General features: G+C 42.9%; 2 protein-coding genes across 2 annotated transcripts; both read left to right on the forward strand.

The window, feature by feature from the left end:
* Window positions 1-1,494: 1,494 nt before the first annotated feature.
* Window positions 1,495-13,523, forward strand: LOC139194539 (receptor-like protein 3). The gene is made up of 2 exons (XM_070819325.1): window positions 1,495-2,508; window positions 11,991-13,523. Exons 1-2 carry the CDS (start codon window positions 1,519-1,521, stop codon window positions 13,167-13,169), a joined length of 2,169 nt encoding a protein of 722 aa, XP_070675426.1. The 5' UTR covers window positions 1,495-1,518; the 3' UTR covers window positions 13,170-13,523.
* A 1,116-nt stretch (window positions 13,524-14,639) lies between these two features.
* Window positions 14,640-15,188, forward strand: LOC139194540 (large ribosomal subunit protein eL38z/eL38y). The gene has a single exon (XM_070819326.1). The coding sequence runs from the start codon at window positions 14,720-14,722 to the stop codon at window positions 14,927-14,929; it is 210 nt and encodes a 69-aa protein (XP_070675427.1). The 5' UTR covers window positions 14,640-14,719; the 3' UTR covers window positions 14,930-15,188.
* Window positions 15,189-19,885: the final 4,697 nt, after the last annotated feature.

Genomic DNA, 19,885 nt, shown 5'->3' on the forward strand with positions numbered 1-19,885 from the left:
TTTCATTGCTTAAGGTTTTGTTCTACAATGGAGGGGTTACGAGAGTTGAAGAAGATAAATAATAAGTTAAAAGTGATTTGGGGTGTATTTAGAAATTTCTTGTTCTTTTTATAACCTAATAAGATCGAAATTGTCATTGCATAGTAGGGTACATAAGTCATTTAATATTAAATTTTAATGTGGGGGTGTATTCAACATTATGTGGGGTGCTAATAAAAAAAACCTTTTAAAATTTGATATATTTGAATGACTACTGTGAGTCAACTCAGGCCATGTTTAGCATTTTATGTATACGACACTTTGATAAATATTCTTAATAATTCTACGTAACCATCATTAGACGTCACTCTATTTTAGCTATACTCCCCAAAATTCAATGTTCTGGAAGACAGAAGTTTTGTTTCATATTTGATTCCAAGTGCCGTAGCCCTTGCCTAGCCAGCCATTCCATCATCAAGTTTGGACCGAGTAAGGGCATTCCGCTAAAGCGGTTGATCACAGAATCCCTAGCTATAGCTCCTGATCTTGATTTCGTTGGTTGTTGTGGAGGGAATGCACGCAACTATTCTTTTTTCTTTTCTTTTTTTTTCAATTACCTAACAGGAAAGGCATTAGTTCTTTTCAGCATGGTTGTCTTCATCTAGGGAAAATTTTCTAAAATTTTTCAGCATGGTAGACTTTGAAACAGTGTTTAGAAGGCTTTACTTAGCGCCGCCTTGGCCCCCGCCTAGGCTCTAGGTGACCGGCCATAGCCACAATAAAATCCTAGGCGTTTAAAAAATAAAGAAATGGCATCTAGATCTACCTAGATGCCTGCCTAGACCGCCTAGGTAATCATCTAAGCATGCATCTAGGCCTTTGCCCACCGCCGACTAGTGTTTTGAATGTCTACTTCAAGTATGCTGAGTCATATTCTTTCTCAACATGATTTCCTATTTGTGGGGAAAACTTATGGTTTAAGGTGTTAGGAAAGTTCTTGGAGGTGTTCAGGTTCATTTCAATTAAGACAATTCAGGTTTTGGCATGCCGTATATGAAACGTTGATAGTACTAAACAACATGTACATACAAAAACCAGCTTTTGGTGTCAATTCATATTATATCTCTAAAGTACCTTTTTTTTCAATTACTGCGTAGAAACAAAGGGATGAGTGCTTCCCCTTCTTCTAGGGCAAAGTACTAGTGAGTCGTTGTATGACATTAGCTATGGTCCTTTCATGGGGCCCCTCCTTAATTCAGAACAAATGTCTTCAAGTGGGAAATATTTCTTCAACGTATAGAGGGGTTTGGAACATTTGTACTGTATGGTTATGGTTGTATTCCAATTTCTCAGTTTGTAGTGATGTTAGCCTCTAGCGTACGTGTTCGGGCTTTATGATTCATTGTTTTCAAACTAAAAGAAAGAAGACAGAAAAGAACTTTGGATTATGCATGCAATTAGTTGCTCTATATATACCCAAACTTTGAGAATCCGAATGTAAAGAAACATATATGCTAGAGCAACTTAATTCCTAACCCAATGGCTCATGGCTTCCTTCTCATCCTTTTTATCTCTCACATCATCTCTACAAATATTCATGCATGCAACCAAACTGAGCGCGACTCTCTTCTGTCCTTCGCCTCCATGCTATCTTCTCCTCCTTTAAATTGGACTTCCGTTAACTGTTGTCGTTGGAAGGGCATCGCTTGTAATCAAGATGGTTTGGTCACCCATTTGCTCTTATCCTCCGAACGTCTCAAAGGAGCTATTTTCCCCTCATCATCATCACTTGGAAATCTCACACACCTCATCCACTTGAATCTCTCTCACAATTCACTTTCCGGATCACTTGAAATTGAATTCTTCTCGGCTTTGAATCATCTTGAGATCCTTGATTTGAGCTTTAATCTTCTTTCTGGAAAGCTACCATTTTCTTTGCCATCCCACCATATCCAGACGTTGGATTTTTCAAGCAATCGCTTCCATGGTGCAATTCCATCGTCATTCTTTCAACAAGCTCGAAATTTAGCTAGTTTCAGTGTCTACAACAATTCCTTCTCAGGTTTGATCCCATCCTCTATATGTCTTCATTCTTCTCCCTTGATTAGGTTGTTGGACTTTTCCCTCAATGCATTCAGTGGCAACATTTCTCCTGGACTTGGAGAGTGTTCAAAATTGCAAATTTTTCGTGCTGGTTACAATAACCTCTCAGGGTTACTTCCGAAAGATATCTACAATGCCACCAAACTCGAAGAAATTACATTCCCTTCCAATTCACTCCATGGAGCCATAGGTGAGAGAATTTTCAACCTCACCAACCTCGCAATCCTTGACCTCTCATTTAACCAACTGACTGGTGTGCTCCCTCTCCATTTTGGAAAGCTCTCCAAATTAAAACTCTTGGCTCTTGATTTTAACCATTTTGAAGGTCCTTTGCCGCCATCGTTGATGAATTGCACGAACCTTGTAGAAATACATATGGCTGCCAACAACTTGGAAGGAGATATCTCCATGCTCAATTTCTCCAAACTTAGTTGTAGACATCGAAATTTCGTAAATAAATGTTGACCGGTAAATCAAAGTGTCAACGCTCATGTATTACATAAATTTTACACGTAGCGTGTGATTCAACGAAAATTGAAATGAGTTGGAAAAGTCATCAAATAGGACACGTGTCAACACCTGGCAGAAACGACTTATTTCATCTGGAATATTATATTCAAAATTAGGCCTTGGAAATTTCTATAAATACAAGCCTATTTCATTCATTGAAGGAAACCAAAATCATTAGGCAAAACTCTTGAAGCTCTGAAGCTCTGAAACTCCGAAGCTCTCAAGCATCCAGGTTCCCGAAGAATCAAGAAAGCGTTCTTCGTTCATCGTTCTTCCAAGATCAAGCCCGACGGCCCTTGGATCAACAATCGTCCACCTTCAAGATCAAGCCCCGACGGCCCTTGAAGAAAGTGTTCTTCGTTCTTCGTTCTTCCAAGATCAAGCCCCGACGGCCCTTGGATCAACCATCCACCAATTCAAGATCAAGCCCCGACGGCCCTTGAAGAAAGCACCATCGTTCATCATCCGTTCATCCAAGATCAAGCCCCAACGGCCATTTGGATCAACAACGTCGACAAATCCACACATCCAACCGTTCTTCAAGATCAAGCCCAAAAGCCCTTGAAGATCTGTTCATCACTGTTCTTCAAGATCAAGCCCAAAAAGCCCTTGGAGATCCGTTTGTCACTGTTCTTCAAAGATCAAGCCCAAAAGCCCCTTTGAAGATCCACTCAAATCCACCTTCAAAGATCAAGCCCACGGCCCTTTGAAGAAACTTCCAACAGTTCATCCAAGATCAAGCCTCGACGGCCCTTGGATCAACGAAACACCCACCAATCAACACCTTACGGAGATCGAATCAGAGGATCAAATAGAAGAGAGATTGTAACCCAAAATCATCAAATACATAATATTTGTTTGTGCACGTCGTTCTTGTCTCTTTCGTTTCAGGAATTTTCCGTGTTCACAAATTGGCACGCCCAGTGGGACCATCTCTACCTCTCATCTCTTTCTCCGTTCAAGGAATCCAAGCACACCTCAAAGTCAATGGCATCAAGCAAGGGACAAGCCGTTCTTGCAACCACTGAGGGAAGGATCCTAAGCACTTCTGCCGCAAACGGACAATCCATTGGCGCCACAACCGCTCCTCAACATGCCACTTCAAAATTGGTGCCGCTAAAAGAGCAAGGGGAGCATCCAAGGTGTGAGTATGTCATCAACCTGACCTCGCTGGAGGCACCAAAGCATGATGTTGGGGCACACAAGATGACATCCCAAAGCAGCCAACGACGTTCTTCATCAGCATCCTGGATGTCTAAAGGAAAGTCACGTCTATTGGTCGCACAAGTCATGACTATCGGCGTTACCTCCGTTGAAGAACAACTGGCTCAGATGAATGAAGCAATCGCAAGGCTAACCCGAACTGTGGAAGAAAAAGACTTGCAAATCGCTGCACTCGTCAGCCGATTGGAGCCACAGGACGACGAGAACCCTAACCCAGAAGATGAGCCTCAGGTGGAGAAAAACGATGCGAAGCCCGAGCCAGACCAAGCAGCGGCACTCATGGGATCTCTTTCTATCCAGCAGCTGCAAGAGATGATCACCAACACCATCAAGGCACAGTACGAAGGGAGCTCAAATACCTCCGGGTTGTACTCAAAGCCGTATTCAAAGAAGATCGACGCCCTAAGGATGCCAAGGGGTTATCAACCACCAAAGTTCATGCAGTTTGATGGAAAAGGAAACCCAAAGCAGCACGTTGCACATTTCGTCGAAACTTGCAACAACGCGGGGACAGAGGGAGGCTACCTCGCCAAGCAGTTTGTGCGCTCGCTGAAAGGAAATGCCTTTGAGTGGTACACGGACCTAGAGCCCGAGTCCATCAACAGCTGGGAGCAATTAGAGCGGGAATTCCTCAACCGCTTCTACAGCACCCGCCGCACTGTGAGCATGCTAGAACTAACGAGCACAAAGCAGTGGAAGGACGAGCCAGTCATTGACTACATCAACAGATGGCGCACTCTAAGCCTCGACTGTAAAGACAGGCTCTCGGAAACCTCTTCAATCGAGATGTGCATCCAAGGCATGCAATGGGGTTTGCAATACATCCTTCAAGGCATTAAACCGCGGACCTTCGAGGAATTGGCCACTCGCGCCCATGACATGGAGTTGAGCATCGCCCATCATGGGAAGAAAGAACCGATCGCCGACTACAAGAACGACAAAGTTCTTGGGACAAAGGTGGAAAAGGTTACATGGAAACCCACCAAGGAAGCGATGACGGTCAACACAGCTCCCGTCAAAATCTCCACACGAGGCAAGGCGATTCAAGCCGAAGGCTTTCGTGATCAAGAGATGCGTAGACGCACTTTGAAGGAGCTTGAGGAGAAAACTTATCCATTCCCCGACTCTGATGTGGTTGCCATGTTAGAAGACTTGCTGGAAAAGAAGGTGATCGGCTTGCCTGAGTGCAGACGGCCAGAAGAGATGAATCGTACCGACAGTCCAAGATACTGTAAATTCCACCGCTTCATCAGTCATCCGACAGAAAAGTGCTTCGTGCTGAAAGATCTCATCATGAAGCTGGCTCAGAAAGGAATCATCGAGCTAGATCTTGACGATGTGGTGAAGTCAAACTATACCACTTTCACTTCTGGCTCTTCCGACTCAAAGTTTTCACCTCAACCGCTGGGGGCATCCTCCAAGACAAGCAAAGTTGAAGGATGGACTCAAGTCACTCCTAAGAAATTGCACAAGAAGCATACGTCTCATCCACATGTCGGCCAATCGGAAAGGGGGCAAAGCAGCTCTTGTCAACCTTCAAAGCAACATGAACGTGTTGAAGATGATGAAATTTCGACACATAGATCGTCCATCCCCATCACGATGCGCGATTTCTTACCCGAAGACTTCTTCAATCACGTGGTCAAAGCTCCTTGCTATGAAAATTGTGAGGAACGCCTCTCCCGGATTGCTTGACAAAATTCACTAAGCTCCTTGTCCGCACGAGCCTAAACTGTAGGACACGAGGCTCCTCGCCTGCACGAGCCTAAACTGCATGGCACAATGCTCCTGGTCTGCACGAGCATAAAAGGCAACACCAACGCTCATGGTCTGCACGAGCATAAAAGGCAACACCAACGCTCCTTGCCTGCACGAGCTGAAACTGCAACACGGCACCAAATGCTCCTCGTTCGCACGAGCCTAAACTGCACGAACCAAGGCTCCTCGCCTGCACAAGCCTAAACTGCACGGCACTATGCTCCTTGTTCGCACGAGCCTAAACTGCACGAACCAAAGCTCTTTGTCCGCACGAGCCTAAACTGTAGGACACAACACACTCCTTGCCTGCATGAGTTAAAACTGCAAAACGGCACAAAAAGAAAATACCAAAAAATATGTATGTATTTGAACTACGTTACGACTTGATCTCTTCTTTGGAGGGGTACGTAGGCAGCTCGAATGTTCAATTTTTTTTCGAGTTCAGTCACATCAAAATCAAAAGAATAAATGTTTTATTAAAGAAGGTCGATTTCATTACAAATTTATTTTGTTAAGAAAATTTGCAATTTTCTTTGTACAAAATTAAATTACAATTTCTTCAAAAAAAAAAAAAAAGATTCCTTTTATATATATATACATGTATATATATATATATATATGTATATATATATATATATATATGTATATATGACCTCTATCCAGCCAGCCCATCAAAAGGAGGTCATCCAAACCCAAGTGGCAGCGACCAGGCCCACACCTATGTCCAAATCCAGCTCCAAGAAGAAGACCCAAGTCCACCAGCAACAAATCCAGGCCTGATCCTCTCTTGATCCATACACCCCTCAAGCTACAGGGCCCTGTCATCCTCTTCAATGCATCAGAGATCTGAATTTACTTCATTTCCTTCCCCGATGACTCTTCCACTCCCACCATCTCCGCCGCCCAGACCTTCGAATGCCACTCCCAGGGCGTCTCCGATCTCGCCTTCTCCGCTCGGCTCACCGCCATCAATTCGCTCCACCGCGCCGTCACCAAGCTCGCCCTCAAATGCGACCGCAGATCCGTCAGCGTCGGCGACGAGGCGCTTGTCCTCATTTCTGCGATGCCGTAACCTCACGCGCCTGAAGATCCGCGCATACCGTGAGTTGACCGATGCTGGGATGACGTCGCTCACCAAAAACTGCAAAAAGTTGAAGAAGTCCCAAGACGACGACGAGGGACGTGACGGTGACGTTTACACCCAGCGGTAGAGTATCACGGTGCAGCTCGTGCTCTTGGTGGATGTGCAATCTATGTCAATGATAAGCCAGGACATCACAATTTTGACCTTCTGAGGAAGCTGGTTCTCCCTGATGGATCTGTCCTCCGGGCCAAGTTACCTGGCAAGCCTACCCGTGATTGTCTCTTCGCTGATCCAGCAAGGGACAGGACCAGCTGGCTCAAAATATGGGTGTCAACAATCTCTCTGGTGTGGTTGGTGTGTTTAAACTGTCAAGGTGCCGGTTGGTGCAAGATTGAAAAGAAGACGCGCATTCATGATTACTCTCCTGGTACCCTCAGTGGTTCTGTTCGCGCCGCTGATGTTGATGCCATTGCTCAAGTTGCTGGTGCTGATTGGAATAGAGAAACAGTAGTATATGCTCATAAGTCAGGCCTACTTGACATATTCAATTCAAGTGCTGCTGTGGATGAGGGGAAATTGTCACCCTATTACTACGAAGATGCCTCTCTCACTAGGTGCCCCGATTGCAGGCTCTGCGGTAGATCAGATTGAACAAGTGGTGGGCTATGTTAGTCTAGGCTATCATTTCGGCATGCTTGCCTCAATCCTTTTTGGGAGACACCACAAAGCCGTACTACAATCCTCAAAACCCAAGCTTTTCGTAATGGGGACACAGGACGGGTTCACGAGCGTGAAGCAGTTAAAGAACAAGCTAAAGCTCTGCAGCCGGTCTGTTGAAACGCACCTGATTGATGGAGCAAGCCACTTCCAAATGGAAGGCCCTGCTTATGATGCACAGATGGAGCTTGGTTGGTTTACTATGTGCTTTCGGTGTCAAATTAAGCTGCTGTCTCAACAAATACGAGAGAAAGAGAGTCGTTAGATCAATCTTTACGGTTAAGTGTCATCCGAAGCAGGAATATAACTGGATATTCCAAGTCTCAAGTATCATATGTTCGTCGCTCTCAAAACGTTGATCTTCGGAAGCAAATCGGCCGTCTCTGGTCATTTTGTTGCCATTTGAACCATCAACTGCCCAACCCTCAGCCTTCGCCTTCCTCCTGCGTGCTCCACGAATCTATGGCCACCCAGTTATCGCCGTCTTCCTCATCGGCTGCGCTGCTGATCCTGGACACCAACCTCTGCGCCAGAACTGTCATCAAGGGCACCGACGACGCCATGGCTGCTCCTTCTGCACTCTTGCTCCGCTCCCTGCAAATTCCCCATCCCACCATCCTAATTTATACAGAAAAAAAAAAAAAAGGTGGTGGTGCGTCTGGCACCACGTGAATAAACAAGGGATGGTGGAGTCTTTGGTGCTCTGGCACCATGTGAAAAAAAAAAAAGGAAATCTGGATTGATCTGGCACCATACCTAAAAAAATAAAAAAATTAAAGAATAAAAAAAGGGAAAGCAAGTAGGAAGGTGGGATGGTGCGGATTGCACCATGTAAATATACATATACATGTATGTGCATGATATGTATGTATATAGCAAACAAAAAAAAAAAAAAAAAAAATACATCGAGAGAAATAAAGTCCGTTTTTATTTATTTCTTTCTGGAATTTTTTACATAAATTTGCATTGTACAAAAAAAAAAAAAAAAAAAAAAAAAAAAATCAAATCAAATCAAATTTACAAGAGGGGATCTTCAAGGACGATCATGTGCCACCTCACCACTCGGCAGAGCTCCAGAAATGAGAAGCGCTGGAGTTTGATTGTTTGAAGCCTCGCCACTCTGCGGAACTCCAGGAAGAAGAGGAGCCAAAAGTTGATCATTCGGAGCTTCACTATGCGGTACAGCCCCAGAAGACGAAGGCAAATGTTGTTGGAACAAACCCACAAACCTCCGATGATCAAGTAAAATCTGACCATCAGATTCCTGCATCTGGTCAATTTTCCTCTTCATGTTTGTGGCATAGTTGTGTGCAAGCTTGTGCAACTGTTTATTCTCATGCTTGAGCCCTCTGATCTCCTGTTTGAGACTCATCACTTCAGCCGCCAACGATTCAACTTGACGGGTTCGAGCAAATAGGCGTTGGGCCATGTTGGACACAGAACCCGCACACTGCACACTAAGAGCCAGGGACTCCTTAACAGCCAACTCATCAGACCGCCTGGAAAGTAGTCTGTTATCTTTGGGAGTGACAAGGTTCCGGGCCACCACCGCAGCGGTCATGTCATTCTTCATCACCGAATCCCCAACAGTAAGAGGACCAGTAGGGGATATGAAGGATGGGCGCCATATGTTATCTGGAGAAGACGGGACTACCTCTTCACCAAGGTTCAAATCAAAACGACGGTCGGAGGGTCCAGACATTTTCAAAGTGTTGAAGGAAGAAGAGATCGGACAAATCAAGATCTTAGAAGTACAAGAGGGGAGTTTTCACAAGCAAAAATTCAAGTGTGCTTTGAAACGAACTGCATGCCTCTATAAAAATCATCACTCGACGGGATTTCAGAGATCGAAGAGGCGAGCTCAGAATTCGAAGAGGCCATTCAAAAATCGAAGAGGCAAGCTCAGAAATCGGAGAAGCATCTTGCTTTTTCAGACGTGTCGGCACCCGTCACACGCAAACTCAGCTTTGCGGAAATCACGGGTAATTTGTCGAAGCGCCAATCCCAGATATCGAAGAGGCGCCAGTCTTTTTCAGCCGCGTCATCACCTGTCATATGCACACTCAACTTTGCGCAAATCATGGGCAATTTGTCGAAGATTTTCGGTGAAGGAGAAAGCACGTTAAGTTTACTGTTCAATCACGCGTTAGTTGCCGACACGAGTGAAAGAATAGTACCTCTACAGGTATTAAGGGACCTCCTATAACTGTCCACCTTCACCTTCCATAGCAAGGCAGACACACAGAGTTTTTCTTCATCTCCAAAGATGTTTTCCCAACGAAGCCTCTCGAGTCATTCAGTGTTCCTTATTCCTTGGGGTACCTCTGCAAGCCAATGACTTCAAAGCAAAAGTATCTCATATCACCAGGGTAGAAAGCAAGAGTATCTCATATCATGTGTTCTCCCTGTCCTTCCCTTTGTCCTTGTTCTTACCTACAAAGACAAGGATAAAGAAAACAATATGCCAGAACCTCCACTCAAACTCGGGTAAGGAACCGACTGCTTGGAGCCCTTCCCTGATTGCCTACCTAGCACTGCTATCGAGTACTCGTCTCCCACTGCTGCTGTACTTCCAAAGAAGCTGCCACATCTGCCCGAGGAATAGATAAAGGATACCTTGAAGCATGTGGAGACAAGGTGCAGAAGGCACAAGCAGAGAAGAATGCGGTATGCACGGTCAACTCAGCAGAAGGAGTCCGAACTGAGGAACTCGAGAAGCTGCCATATCTGCCTGAAGAAACAAGCAGAGAAGAATGCAGCATGCACAGTCAACTCAGCAGAAAGAGTCTGAGACGAAGAACTCGAGAAGATGTCGCATCTGCCTGAGGACGGTGAACTTGTTTTGACCCTCAAATTCTTGGGTCGACTTACTAGGCGTTGTGGGCTGCGCGTGCCGATTCACCACCCTTGAATCGAATCCTTAAAGATCAAGTCACCAACTGGAAGAAGAGTTCATCAATCTTGAAGATCATACCATTGACCAAACTGCTCAGGTGTGAATTAGAAAGATTGAACAAAGAAACAGGTTGTCACATTTACCTCGTGCCTGCTTGCCATGTGTTCGAGTCAACCTTCAAGAATCAAGCCTCAACGGCCCTTGAAGAAGTTTCCAGCCAACTTCAAGATCAAGCCTCGACTGCCCTTGATGAAATCACAAGTCCGATTCAAGATCAAGTGTCTACCACTCTTGAATCAAAACCTAGTTCAAGAATAAGCTGTGGAAAATCAACAATTGGAGGAATCCAGAAAATCCTTCAACCCAGTTCAAGATCAAAGCTGTGGAAAGTCAACAAGCGCAACAAAACACGTGCCGATTCACCCACTACCAAAGCCGAAGATCATCTACCACATGAAGCTCCTTGTGGTCCAATTTCAACCTTCAAGATCAAGCTTCGACGGCCCCTGAAGAAATTTCAAACAAAAAGTTCAAGAACAAGCCTCAACGGGCCTTGAAGAAATCTCGAGCCCAATTCAAGATCAAGCCTCAACGGCCCTTGAAACAATCTCCAGCCCAATTCAAGATCGTGCCTCGATGGCCCGTGGATCGACATCTACAGTAAGGGACTTCAAAACGCATCTCCTACACGTGACAAGCACATGTACACGACGTGCCTTGAAGTGGGGGCATTTGTAGACATCGAAATTTCGTAAATAAATGTTGACCGGTAAATCAAAGTGTCAACGCTCATGTATTACATAAATTTTACACGTAGCGTGTGATTCAACGAAAATTGAAATGAGTTGGAAAAGTCATCAAATAGGACACGTGTCAACACCTGGCAGAAACGACTTATTTCATCTGGAATATTATATTCAAAATTAGGCCTTGGAAATTTCTATAAATACAAGCCTATTTCATTCATTGAAGGAAACCAAAATCATTAGGCAAAACTCTTGAAGCTCTGAAGCTCTGAAACTCCGAAGCTCTCAAGCATCCAGGTTCCCGAAGAATCAAGAAAGCGTTCTTCGTTCATCGTTCTTCCAAGATCAAGCCCGACGGCCCTTGGATCAACAATCGTCCACCTTCAAGATCAAGCCCCGACGGCCCTTGAAGAAAGTGTTCTTCGTTCTTCGTTCTTCCAAGATCAAGCCCCGACGGCCCTTGGATCAACCATCCACCAATTCAAGATCAAGCCCCGACGGCCCTTGAAGAAAGCACCATCGTTCATCATCCGTTCATCCAAGATCAAGCCCCAACGGCCATTTGGATCAACAACGTCGACAAATCCACACATCCAACCGTTCTTCAAGATCAAGCCCAAAAGCCCTTGAAGATCTGTTCATCACTGTTCTTCAAGATCAAGCCCAAAAAGCCCTTGGAGATCCGTTTGTCACTGTTCTTCAAAGATCAAGCCCAAAAGCCCCTTTGAAGATCCACTCAAATCCACCTTCAAAGATCAAGCCCACGGCCCTTTGAAGAAACTTCCAACAGTTCATCCAAGATCAAGCCTCGACGGCCCTTGGATCAACGAAACACCCACCAATCAACACCTTACGGAGATCGAATCAGAGGATCAAATAGAAGAGAGATTGTAACCCAAAATCATCAAATACATAATATTTGTTTGTGCACGTCGTTCTTGTCTCTTTCGTTTCAGGAATTTTCCGTGTTCACATTAGTCACCTCAGTAAATTTGACCTAGTTCGAAACCACTTTACTGGTACATTTCCAACAAGCCTTTATTCATGCCAATCCCTAAAAGCTATTCGTTTGAGTGCAAATAATATAAATGGACAAATACAACCTGAAATTCTTGCATTGAAATCTTTGTCCCTTCTCTCACTTGGTGGCTTAACCAACATCACTGGGGCAATGGAGATATTAATGCATTGCAAAAGTCTTCAAACACTCCTCTTTTCGTATTCGTTCAAAAATGAGGAAATGCCAGCTGATGAAGCCATGGTTGATTTCGGTGGGTTCCAAAATCTTCGATTTTTGAGTTTTTTTTATTGTGAGTTCACTGGTCAGATGCCTTTGTGGTTATCAAAACTCAAGAATATAGAGATCTTAATTTTGAAAGGTAGTAAGATTACAGGGCCAATTCCTAGATCGCTGGGGACTCTTCCCAAACTTTTATTCTTGAGCTTGGCAAACAACCAAATTTCCGGTGAATTTCCACAAGAACTTTGTGGACTACCAAGGTTGGTACATGAACCGACAACAACTCAAGTGGACGATTATATTGACCTGCCTATCCTCACCGCTGCAGACCTATTTTACCCACGAAGATTGTCCATCTTTCCACCAACATTAGACCTATCTCTCAATCACATTCATGGCAGAATACCTACTGAGATTGGCCAAATACACCTTGTCCACAACTTGGATCTTAGTGGTAACTACTTTTCCGGCAATATTCCAGAACAAATATCCAATCTAAAAAATCTAGAGACTTTGAGCCTCTCCATGAATCATTTGTCTGGAAACATCCCACTGTCATTGGCAAGCCTTAATTTCTTGAAATCTTTCAATGTCTCGTACAATAATCTTGAAGGACCAATCCCAACAAGCACTCAGCTCCAAAGTTTCAATGCTTCTGCATTTGAGGGGAATTCAAAACTGTGTGGCTCTCCACTTCTGAATGAGTGTCTACCAATTAAGGGCATTGATGCATATAGCAAGAACAACCAAGGTGTGGACAATGAGCATGAATTTCCATGGTTGTATATTTTCACTGCACTAGGTTTCATCGTAGGATTTTGGGGAGTGTTTGGTTCTTTAATTGTTAAGAAGACATGGAGATATGCATATTTTAAATTCTTAGACAATGTACAAGATAGGCTCTATGATTAAAGTGTATGACCATGATGAAAAGAAGGCTCAGAGGAGACTAGATTGTGCTTTTTATCCTACATCTTCGGTTTTCTTTTCATATGGAAGACTGCAAAGATATGTATATTATCTTTAGCATTAGGTTTTACTTTAGAGGGGTTTAGTTCTGTGTCCCCTCTTATATTCTTTTTCCTTTTTTTTCTTTTTTCTTTTTTAAGAAGGGTAAGGTTTATGTCCCCCCTCTTTTCTTGTATTTTTTTTCTTACTTTATAAGGGATGATGTTTATGTCGCCTTACTAAGTGTAACTTCCTTTTTTCATATCAAAATAAATTAAACTAAGAGTGCACGATATGGGATGAACTCTTATTACAATGCATGCAGTGTCAGAGCATTGATAAACGTGCATAAATGTAAAGAATATTTATACAAAAAAAAAACAGAAACAACTACTTATGAAGACAATAATACCATATGTCATTTCTCATGCATAGGAATGAGAGGGAAAAATAAAATTGAGGATAGGAATTAGCTAGAAAAAATAGAGGGAAAGCTTTATTTTTTTTGTTTATATTCAGTTTTTTAATCATTTTTAAGAGTGAAATGACTTAATTACCCTCACATGTTGTGCACATGGTCTCACTTAATAGAAATATGGATGGAATATATGAAAAACTAAAGGTAGGGGGCAAATCGGCTAAAAAAATTAGTTTGAGTCCTTAATTTTCCAATAGAAAAGTTCAGGGGGAAAATCAAAAGTTATGTGAAAGTTCAGGGGGTAAATCAACTGTTTACTCTTTTCTTTTAATAGTACTTGTTTACAAGATGTGAGTAAAAAACTAATCACGGGTTAATAATGCGTATTGTGCACAAATTTATTAACTAAATGGGCAATTAACGCTTATAGATAATATTTTTAAATTTATGAATTTAGCGGATAATTAGTTGAATCTTATATGGATGAATGTGGATCTGCAAGATAGTCATTTTTTAAAGAATGTGCCTCCATAGAGGGCTAAGTTACCAAGAAAATTGACTCTTCCAATTTTTCTGAAAAAAAAATCAACGAGAAGAAAAAGAAACTTTGAATTTTGACTTTAACTCCTATGGTCTAATACAATGCACTTCCATTGTGATATCACAATCACCATCTGAGTTAGCTAGCATGCTGCTTTGACGATAGTACTTACTTTGCAGTCAATGTAGACATAGGTCTTCGCCTTGGCTTCTTACGTCAAAACTGTTCGACAATAAAGCTCCACATAAGACGTATACCAATATAATATACAATTTATATATAGGAAGTTCACTGGGCGGATCCACAGTGGGGTTAATGGGGTCACACGACCCCTTGGAAGCCATGGAAATAACCTTGGAGCTGCTGGTGCGACCTCTTGGAGCTGTTGGTGCGACCTCTTGGAGCTGCACACCACGTGGTCGACAAAATGTCTAAAAGAAGAAGAAAGAGTTCGCTTGCAGGTTGAAGAAGAAGGAGGCTGCTGGCGCGTTGATAGCCTCCTCGGACTTTGAGAGAGAACTCGCAGCCTCCGGTCTCGACCGAGCAACAAGCAAAATGCCGAAGCAGATCCATGAGATCAAGGATTTCCTTCTAACTGCAAGAAGGAAGGATGCCCGCAATGTCAAAATCAAGAGGACCAAGGATGCTGTCAAGTTCAAGGTTCGGTGCTCCAAGTACCTTTACACACTTTGTGTGTTTGATTCTGAGAAGGCCGACAAGTTGAAGCAATCTCTTCCTCCAGGTTTGAACGTTCAGGACCTTTGAACAAGGATTTTGGAGTAGCTGGTCGCGCTATCCTACCAAGACTCGATGAAATGACGATATGCATGCCGTTTCTGTTAAAAAAAATTTGCGCGCTGCGCGCTTTCCTTATTGATCCCCCTAACATTATTTCCTAAATCCGCCACTGCTAATTATCGGTGAGGTATGTGATAAAATTTCATACTGAGTAGTAGCCTGGTAGATGATTAAGTTGAACACAATATCTCGATAAAGATGGTAACGAGCTGTTGGTGGCTTTTGATTTGGGCCTTTTGATTATTGTGTACATTGTGTGTTTTTTTTTTGGTAAAACAGGACTTCATTAACAAGGAGGAGCAGAACAGAGGAGCCACAAATGCAAAAGCTCCAATCCGAGCAGGGAGATGAAAAGTACAACCTTAGCATACAAGGAATACAAGAAACCCAGACAGAAAAGGAGGTACAGCCAAAAGCCATTGTGTGGTTATGGTTGTTTGTCAAATTTTCTCAATTTGCGTGCCATTTTAGTTGAAGGAAGCAACAGTTTAAAGCTATAAGACCAGAAAGAAATTATGCCTTTAATTAATTGCTCCTATACATATACATGCTACTGCGGCCTCATAACCTAATGGCGCATAGCTTCCTTCTCATCCTCTTTGTTCTTTTCCATTATGTCTCATGCATGCCCCCAATTTGAACGCAGCTCCCTCCTGTCGTTCGCCCTCTCTTTATCTTCTCCTTCATTAAATTGGACTTCAGTTAACTATTGTCGTTGGAAGGGCATCACTTGCAATCAGGATGGTTGGGTGACCGAACTGCTGTTACCCTCCAAAGGGCTCGATGGCGGTATGTTTCTCTCATCACTTGGGAATCTTACGCATCTCACCCACTTGAATCTCTCTCACAATTCCCTTTATGGATCACTTGTAACTGAAGTCTTTGTCCTTGAACCGTCTTGAGATTCTTGATTTGAGCTATAACCTTTTTTTCGGAGAGCAACCATTTTCACTACTATCCAGCCATATCCGGACAGTGAATCTGTCAAGCAATCGCTTCCACGGTGCAATTCCATCTTCATACTTCACGCATGCTTTGAATTTGACCAAATTCGATGTGAGCACTAATACTTTCTCAGGGTATCCCATCCTCTATTTGCCTCCATTCTTCTCCCATGATTAGGCTACTGGATTTCTCGGTCAATAAATTTTTTAGTGGCAACATTTCTTCTGGGCTAGGTGAGTGTTCAAAACTGCAAATTTTTCGTGCTGGTAACAATAACCTCTCAGAGTTACTTCCAAAAGATATCTACAATGCCACCAAACTCAAAGAAATTGCATTGCCTTCCAATTCACTCCATGGATCCATAAATGAGAATTGCCAACCTCACCAACCTCGTAATCCTTGACCTTTCCTTTACTCAATTGAGTGGTGAGCTCCCTCACCGTTTTGGAAAGCTCTTCAAGTTGAAACTCGTAAACCTCGATTTGAATTATGTCAAAGGTTCTTTGTCCTTATCTTTGATGAATTGCACGGACCTTGTAGAACTACATATGTTATCCAACAACTTGGAAGGAGATATCTCCGCTCTTGATTTCTCGAGATAACTTACTAGACTTGACCTAAGAGCCAATAACCTCACTGGTACTTTGCCAATAAGCCTTTACGCATGTAGGTCCCTAGAAGCAATTGGATTGAACCGAAACCATTTGGAAGGACAAATACAACTTGATATCGTTTCATTGAAATCATTGTCCTTCCTCTCACTTAGTTACAACCGATTGACAAATGTTACAGGATCTATGAGGATATTGATGGTTGCAAAAATCTTCACTCTCCTCTTTACATGTTCCTTTAAAGGTGAGGCCATACCATCTGATGAGGACATGGCGGATTTTGAAGTCCATCAAAATCTTCGATACTTGGGTTTTTGTGAGCTCATTGGTCGAATACCTGCATGGTTATCAAAGCTCAAGAATCTGGAGGTCTTGGAGCTGGATAATAATAGAATCACAGAGCCAATTCATAGTTGGTTGGGAAGTCTTCCAAGACTCTTTCATATATACTTGGACAGCAACTTGATTACAGGTTAATTTCCAAAGGAACTTTGTACACTACCAAGTTTGGTGTCTGAACCTACTACAGCACATATAGGCCGTTACACTCTTGAACTGCCTGTCTATTCCGGTCAGCCCAAAGATTCAAATCATTTAGAGCGCACATTGTCTTGCTTTCCAGTCGGGATATTCTTAAATGACAACAGAATCAGTGGCAATATGACACACCCCGATCCTAAAATCAAGGCGTGCTGGCCGTCACGTGAGTGTGACGTAACCAAAAGTGCGACAAGAAAGTAAAAGATAAGAGAAATACGAATAAACAAAAACTAAATACTAGCAATAATAACCAAGTGACGTGCTAAAGCAAGTTTAAGTGCGAAACACACAATTTCAGAGCATAATAACTAGGTGCAGTCAAGTAGGACTATAACTAAAGTACAACACCCGCAGGTGGGTCCTACATTTATGTAGTCTGTCAGTACGCCGTGGGTATCCTCGTGGGCCACCAACGCTGCTAACTAGAACCTAGAGGGGCGTAAAACAAAATTGAGTGGGTCAGTAAAACCAAAGCTTTTTGAAAATATTTCATCAAAAACAATTCTAACCCCTCACTGTAAAACATGTATACTTTCCCAGAAAATAATATAATTTGCATATACTTCAACAAATATCTCAAATCACCAATCTTTATCAAAACCCAGAAAATATGCCATGCCATAAATGTCAATAACAGATTAAGAATGCATCAATATAACATGTGACATAATGAATCAACCGGAGACCCTGCAGTTGGTCCTGTACAGTTAATTCCATAGCTCAATATCCAAACCAACCAGAGTCACCACGGTGACCTGTACGGCACTACTCTGCACATAAGTCGGAACTACCTGAAGTAGTCTGTACAACAAGGATGGTGTAATAATACGCTCTAGTGCTTCTCTCATCAATCATATGTGCACATAATCTAAGGTCACCTACCAGTCGGAACCACCTCTAGTGATCTGTACGACTAGCATGTCGGAACCCTCTCATGGTCTGTACGACGTGCACTTACTTGGATCCAAGGTGAGCGTGCGGTACGGGTGAATAATATAAGCACTAACACTAGGGGTGCAGGTTATGAGCTCTCAACATAATTCACATCATCAATGATTCACATAAATAACATAAAACTCACTTGATACTCACATGTGCGTCCACAGTACCAATTCATATATATATGCATCGATTACTAATTCATATTGTAGACATCGAAATTTCGGTAAATAAATGTTGACCGATAAATCAAAGTTTCAACGCTCATGTATTACATAAATTTTACACGTAGCGTGTGACTCGACGAAAAATCGAAATGAGTTGGAAAAGTCATCAAACATGACACGTGTCAACACCTGGCAGAAACGACTTATTTCATCTGGGATATTATATTCAAAATTAGGCCTTGGAAAATTCTATAAATACAAGCCCATTTCATTCATTTAAGAGGGACCAAAATCATTAGGCAAAATTCTTGAAGCTCTGAAGCTCTGAAACTCCGAAGCTCTCAAGCATCCAGGTTCCCGAAGAATCAAGAAAGCTCTCTTCGTTCTTCGTTCATCGTTCTTCCAAGATCAAGCCCCAACGGCCCTTTGGATCAACAATCATCCACCAATTCAAGATCAAGCCCCGACGGCCCTTGAAGAAAGTGTTCTTCGTTCTTCGTTCATCGTTCTTCCAAGATCAAGCCCCGACGGCCCTTGGATCAACAATCCACCAATTCAAGATCAAGCCCCGACGGCCCCTTGAAGAAAGCACCATCGTTCATCATCCGTTCATCTTAAGATCAAGCCCCAACGGCCCTTTGGATCAACAACGTCGACAAATCCACACATCCAACTGTTCTTCAAGATCAAGCCCAAAAGCCCTTGAAGATCCGTTCATCCAACAGTTCTTCAAGATTAAAGCCCAAAAGCCCTTGAAGATCCGTTCATCACTGTTCTTCAAGATCAAGCCCAAAAGCCCTTGAAGATCCGTTCATCACCGTTATTCAAGATCAAGCCCTAACGGCCCTTGAAGAAACACTCATCCTCAAGATCAAGCCCCAACGGCTCCTTGAAGATCCGCTCAAATCCACCTTCAAAGATCAAGCCCACGGCCCCTTGAAGAAACTTCCAACAGTTCATCCAAGATCAAGCCTCGACGGCCCTTGGATCAACGAAACATCCATAAATCAACACCTTACGGAGATTGAATCAGAGGATCAAAATAGAGAGAGATTGTAACCCAAAATCATCAAATACAAATATTTGTTTGTGCACGTTGTTCTTGTCTCTTTCGTTTCAGGAATTTTCCGTGTTCACACATATATTCATAATATGCATGCATGGCATTTGAAAACATACTTTCATTTAAATTCAATTTCTGGGAAAATCAATAGTATATAGGTAATAACAAAAAATAACTGCCCACTCACTGATAAGTCGAAGGGTCGTAACCCCCGTGACGTCCCTGCATACGCTCGTCCTCGGGATAGGTATCACCTATATGCGAAACAACTATAAAAACGTTAATTAAAGCACATAACCGACAATTCGTAATAACTCTCATACGGTGCTCAATTTGGGTATATGAATATACCACAGTGACCTACTCGACGTCACGGACGTCGACTTATTTTTAGAAAAAAATTTCTGAGGCCGCACGCGCATCACCCCTAACCTCCAGTCGCCGGATTGGTTCGCCGGTCGCCGGAAAACTGGAGATTTTTCAATCTCCTTGTTCTCCGTCATTGCTCAACCATTTTTCATGCATTTTACATCAAAATGAAGCCCTAAGATTCACGTTACACTACTTTAAGGCTCTAAAAGCTACGAAATCTCACCGGAGAAATTCCAAGAAAACCGGCCAACTTCGAACTCAATGATCCCAAAACCTTCAAACTAAG

Source organism: Malus domestica, chromosome 03 (assembly GCF_042453785.1).
Source record: "Malus domestica chromosome 03, GDT2T_hap1".
NCBI lineage: Eukaryota > Viridiplantae > Streptophyta > Magnoliopsida > Rosales > Rosaceae > Malus > Malus domestica.

What these genes read in the sequence shown, in the direction of transcription:
- LOC139194540 (XM_070819326.1), top strand. Translation starts at nt 14,720, where the DNA reads ATGCCGAAGCAGATCCATGAGATCAAGGATTTCCTTCTAACTGCAAGA.
- LOC139194539 (XM_070819325.1), top strand. Translation starts at nt 1,519, where the DNA reads ATGGCTCATGGCTTCCTTCTCATCCTTTTTATCTCTCACATCATCTCT. An exon ending in CCATGCTCAATTTCTCCAAA is followed by an intron (nt 2,509 to 11,990) that starts CTTAGTTGTAGA and finishes TTCCGTGTTCAC; the next exon opens with ATTAGTCACCTCAGTAAATT.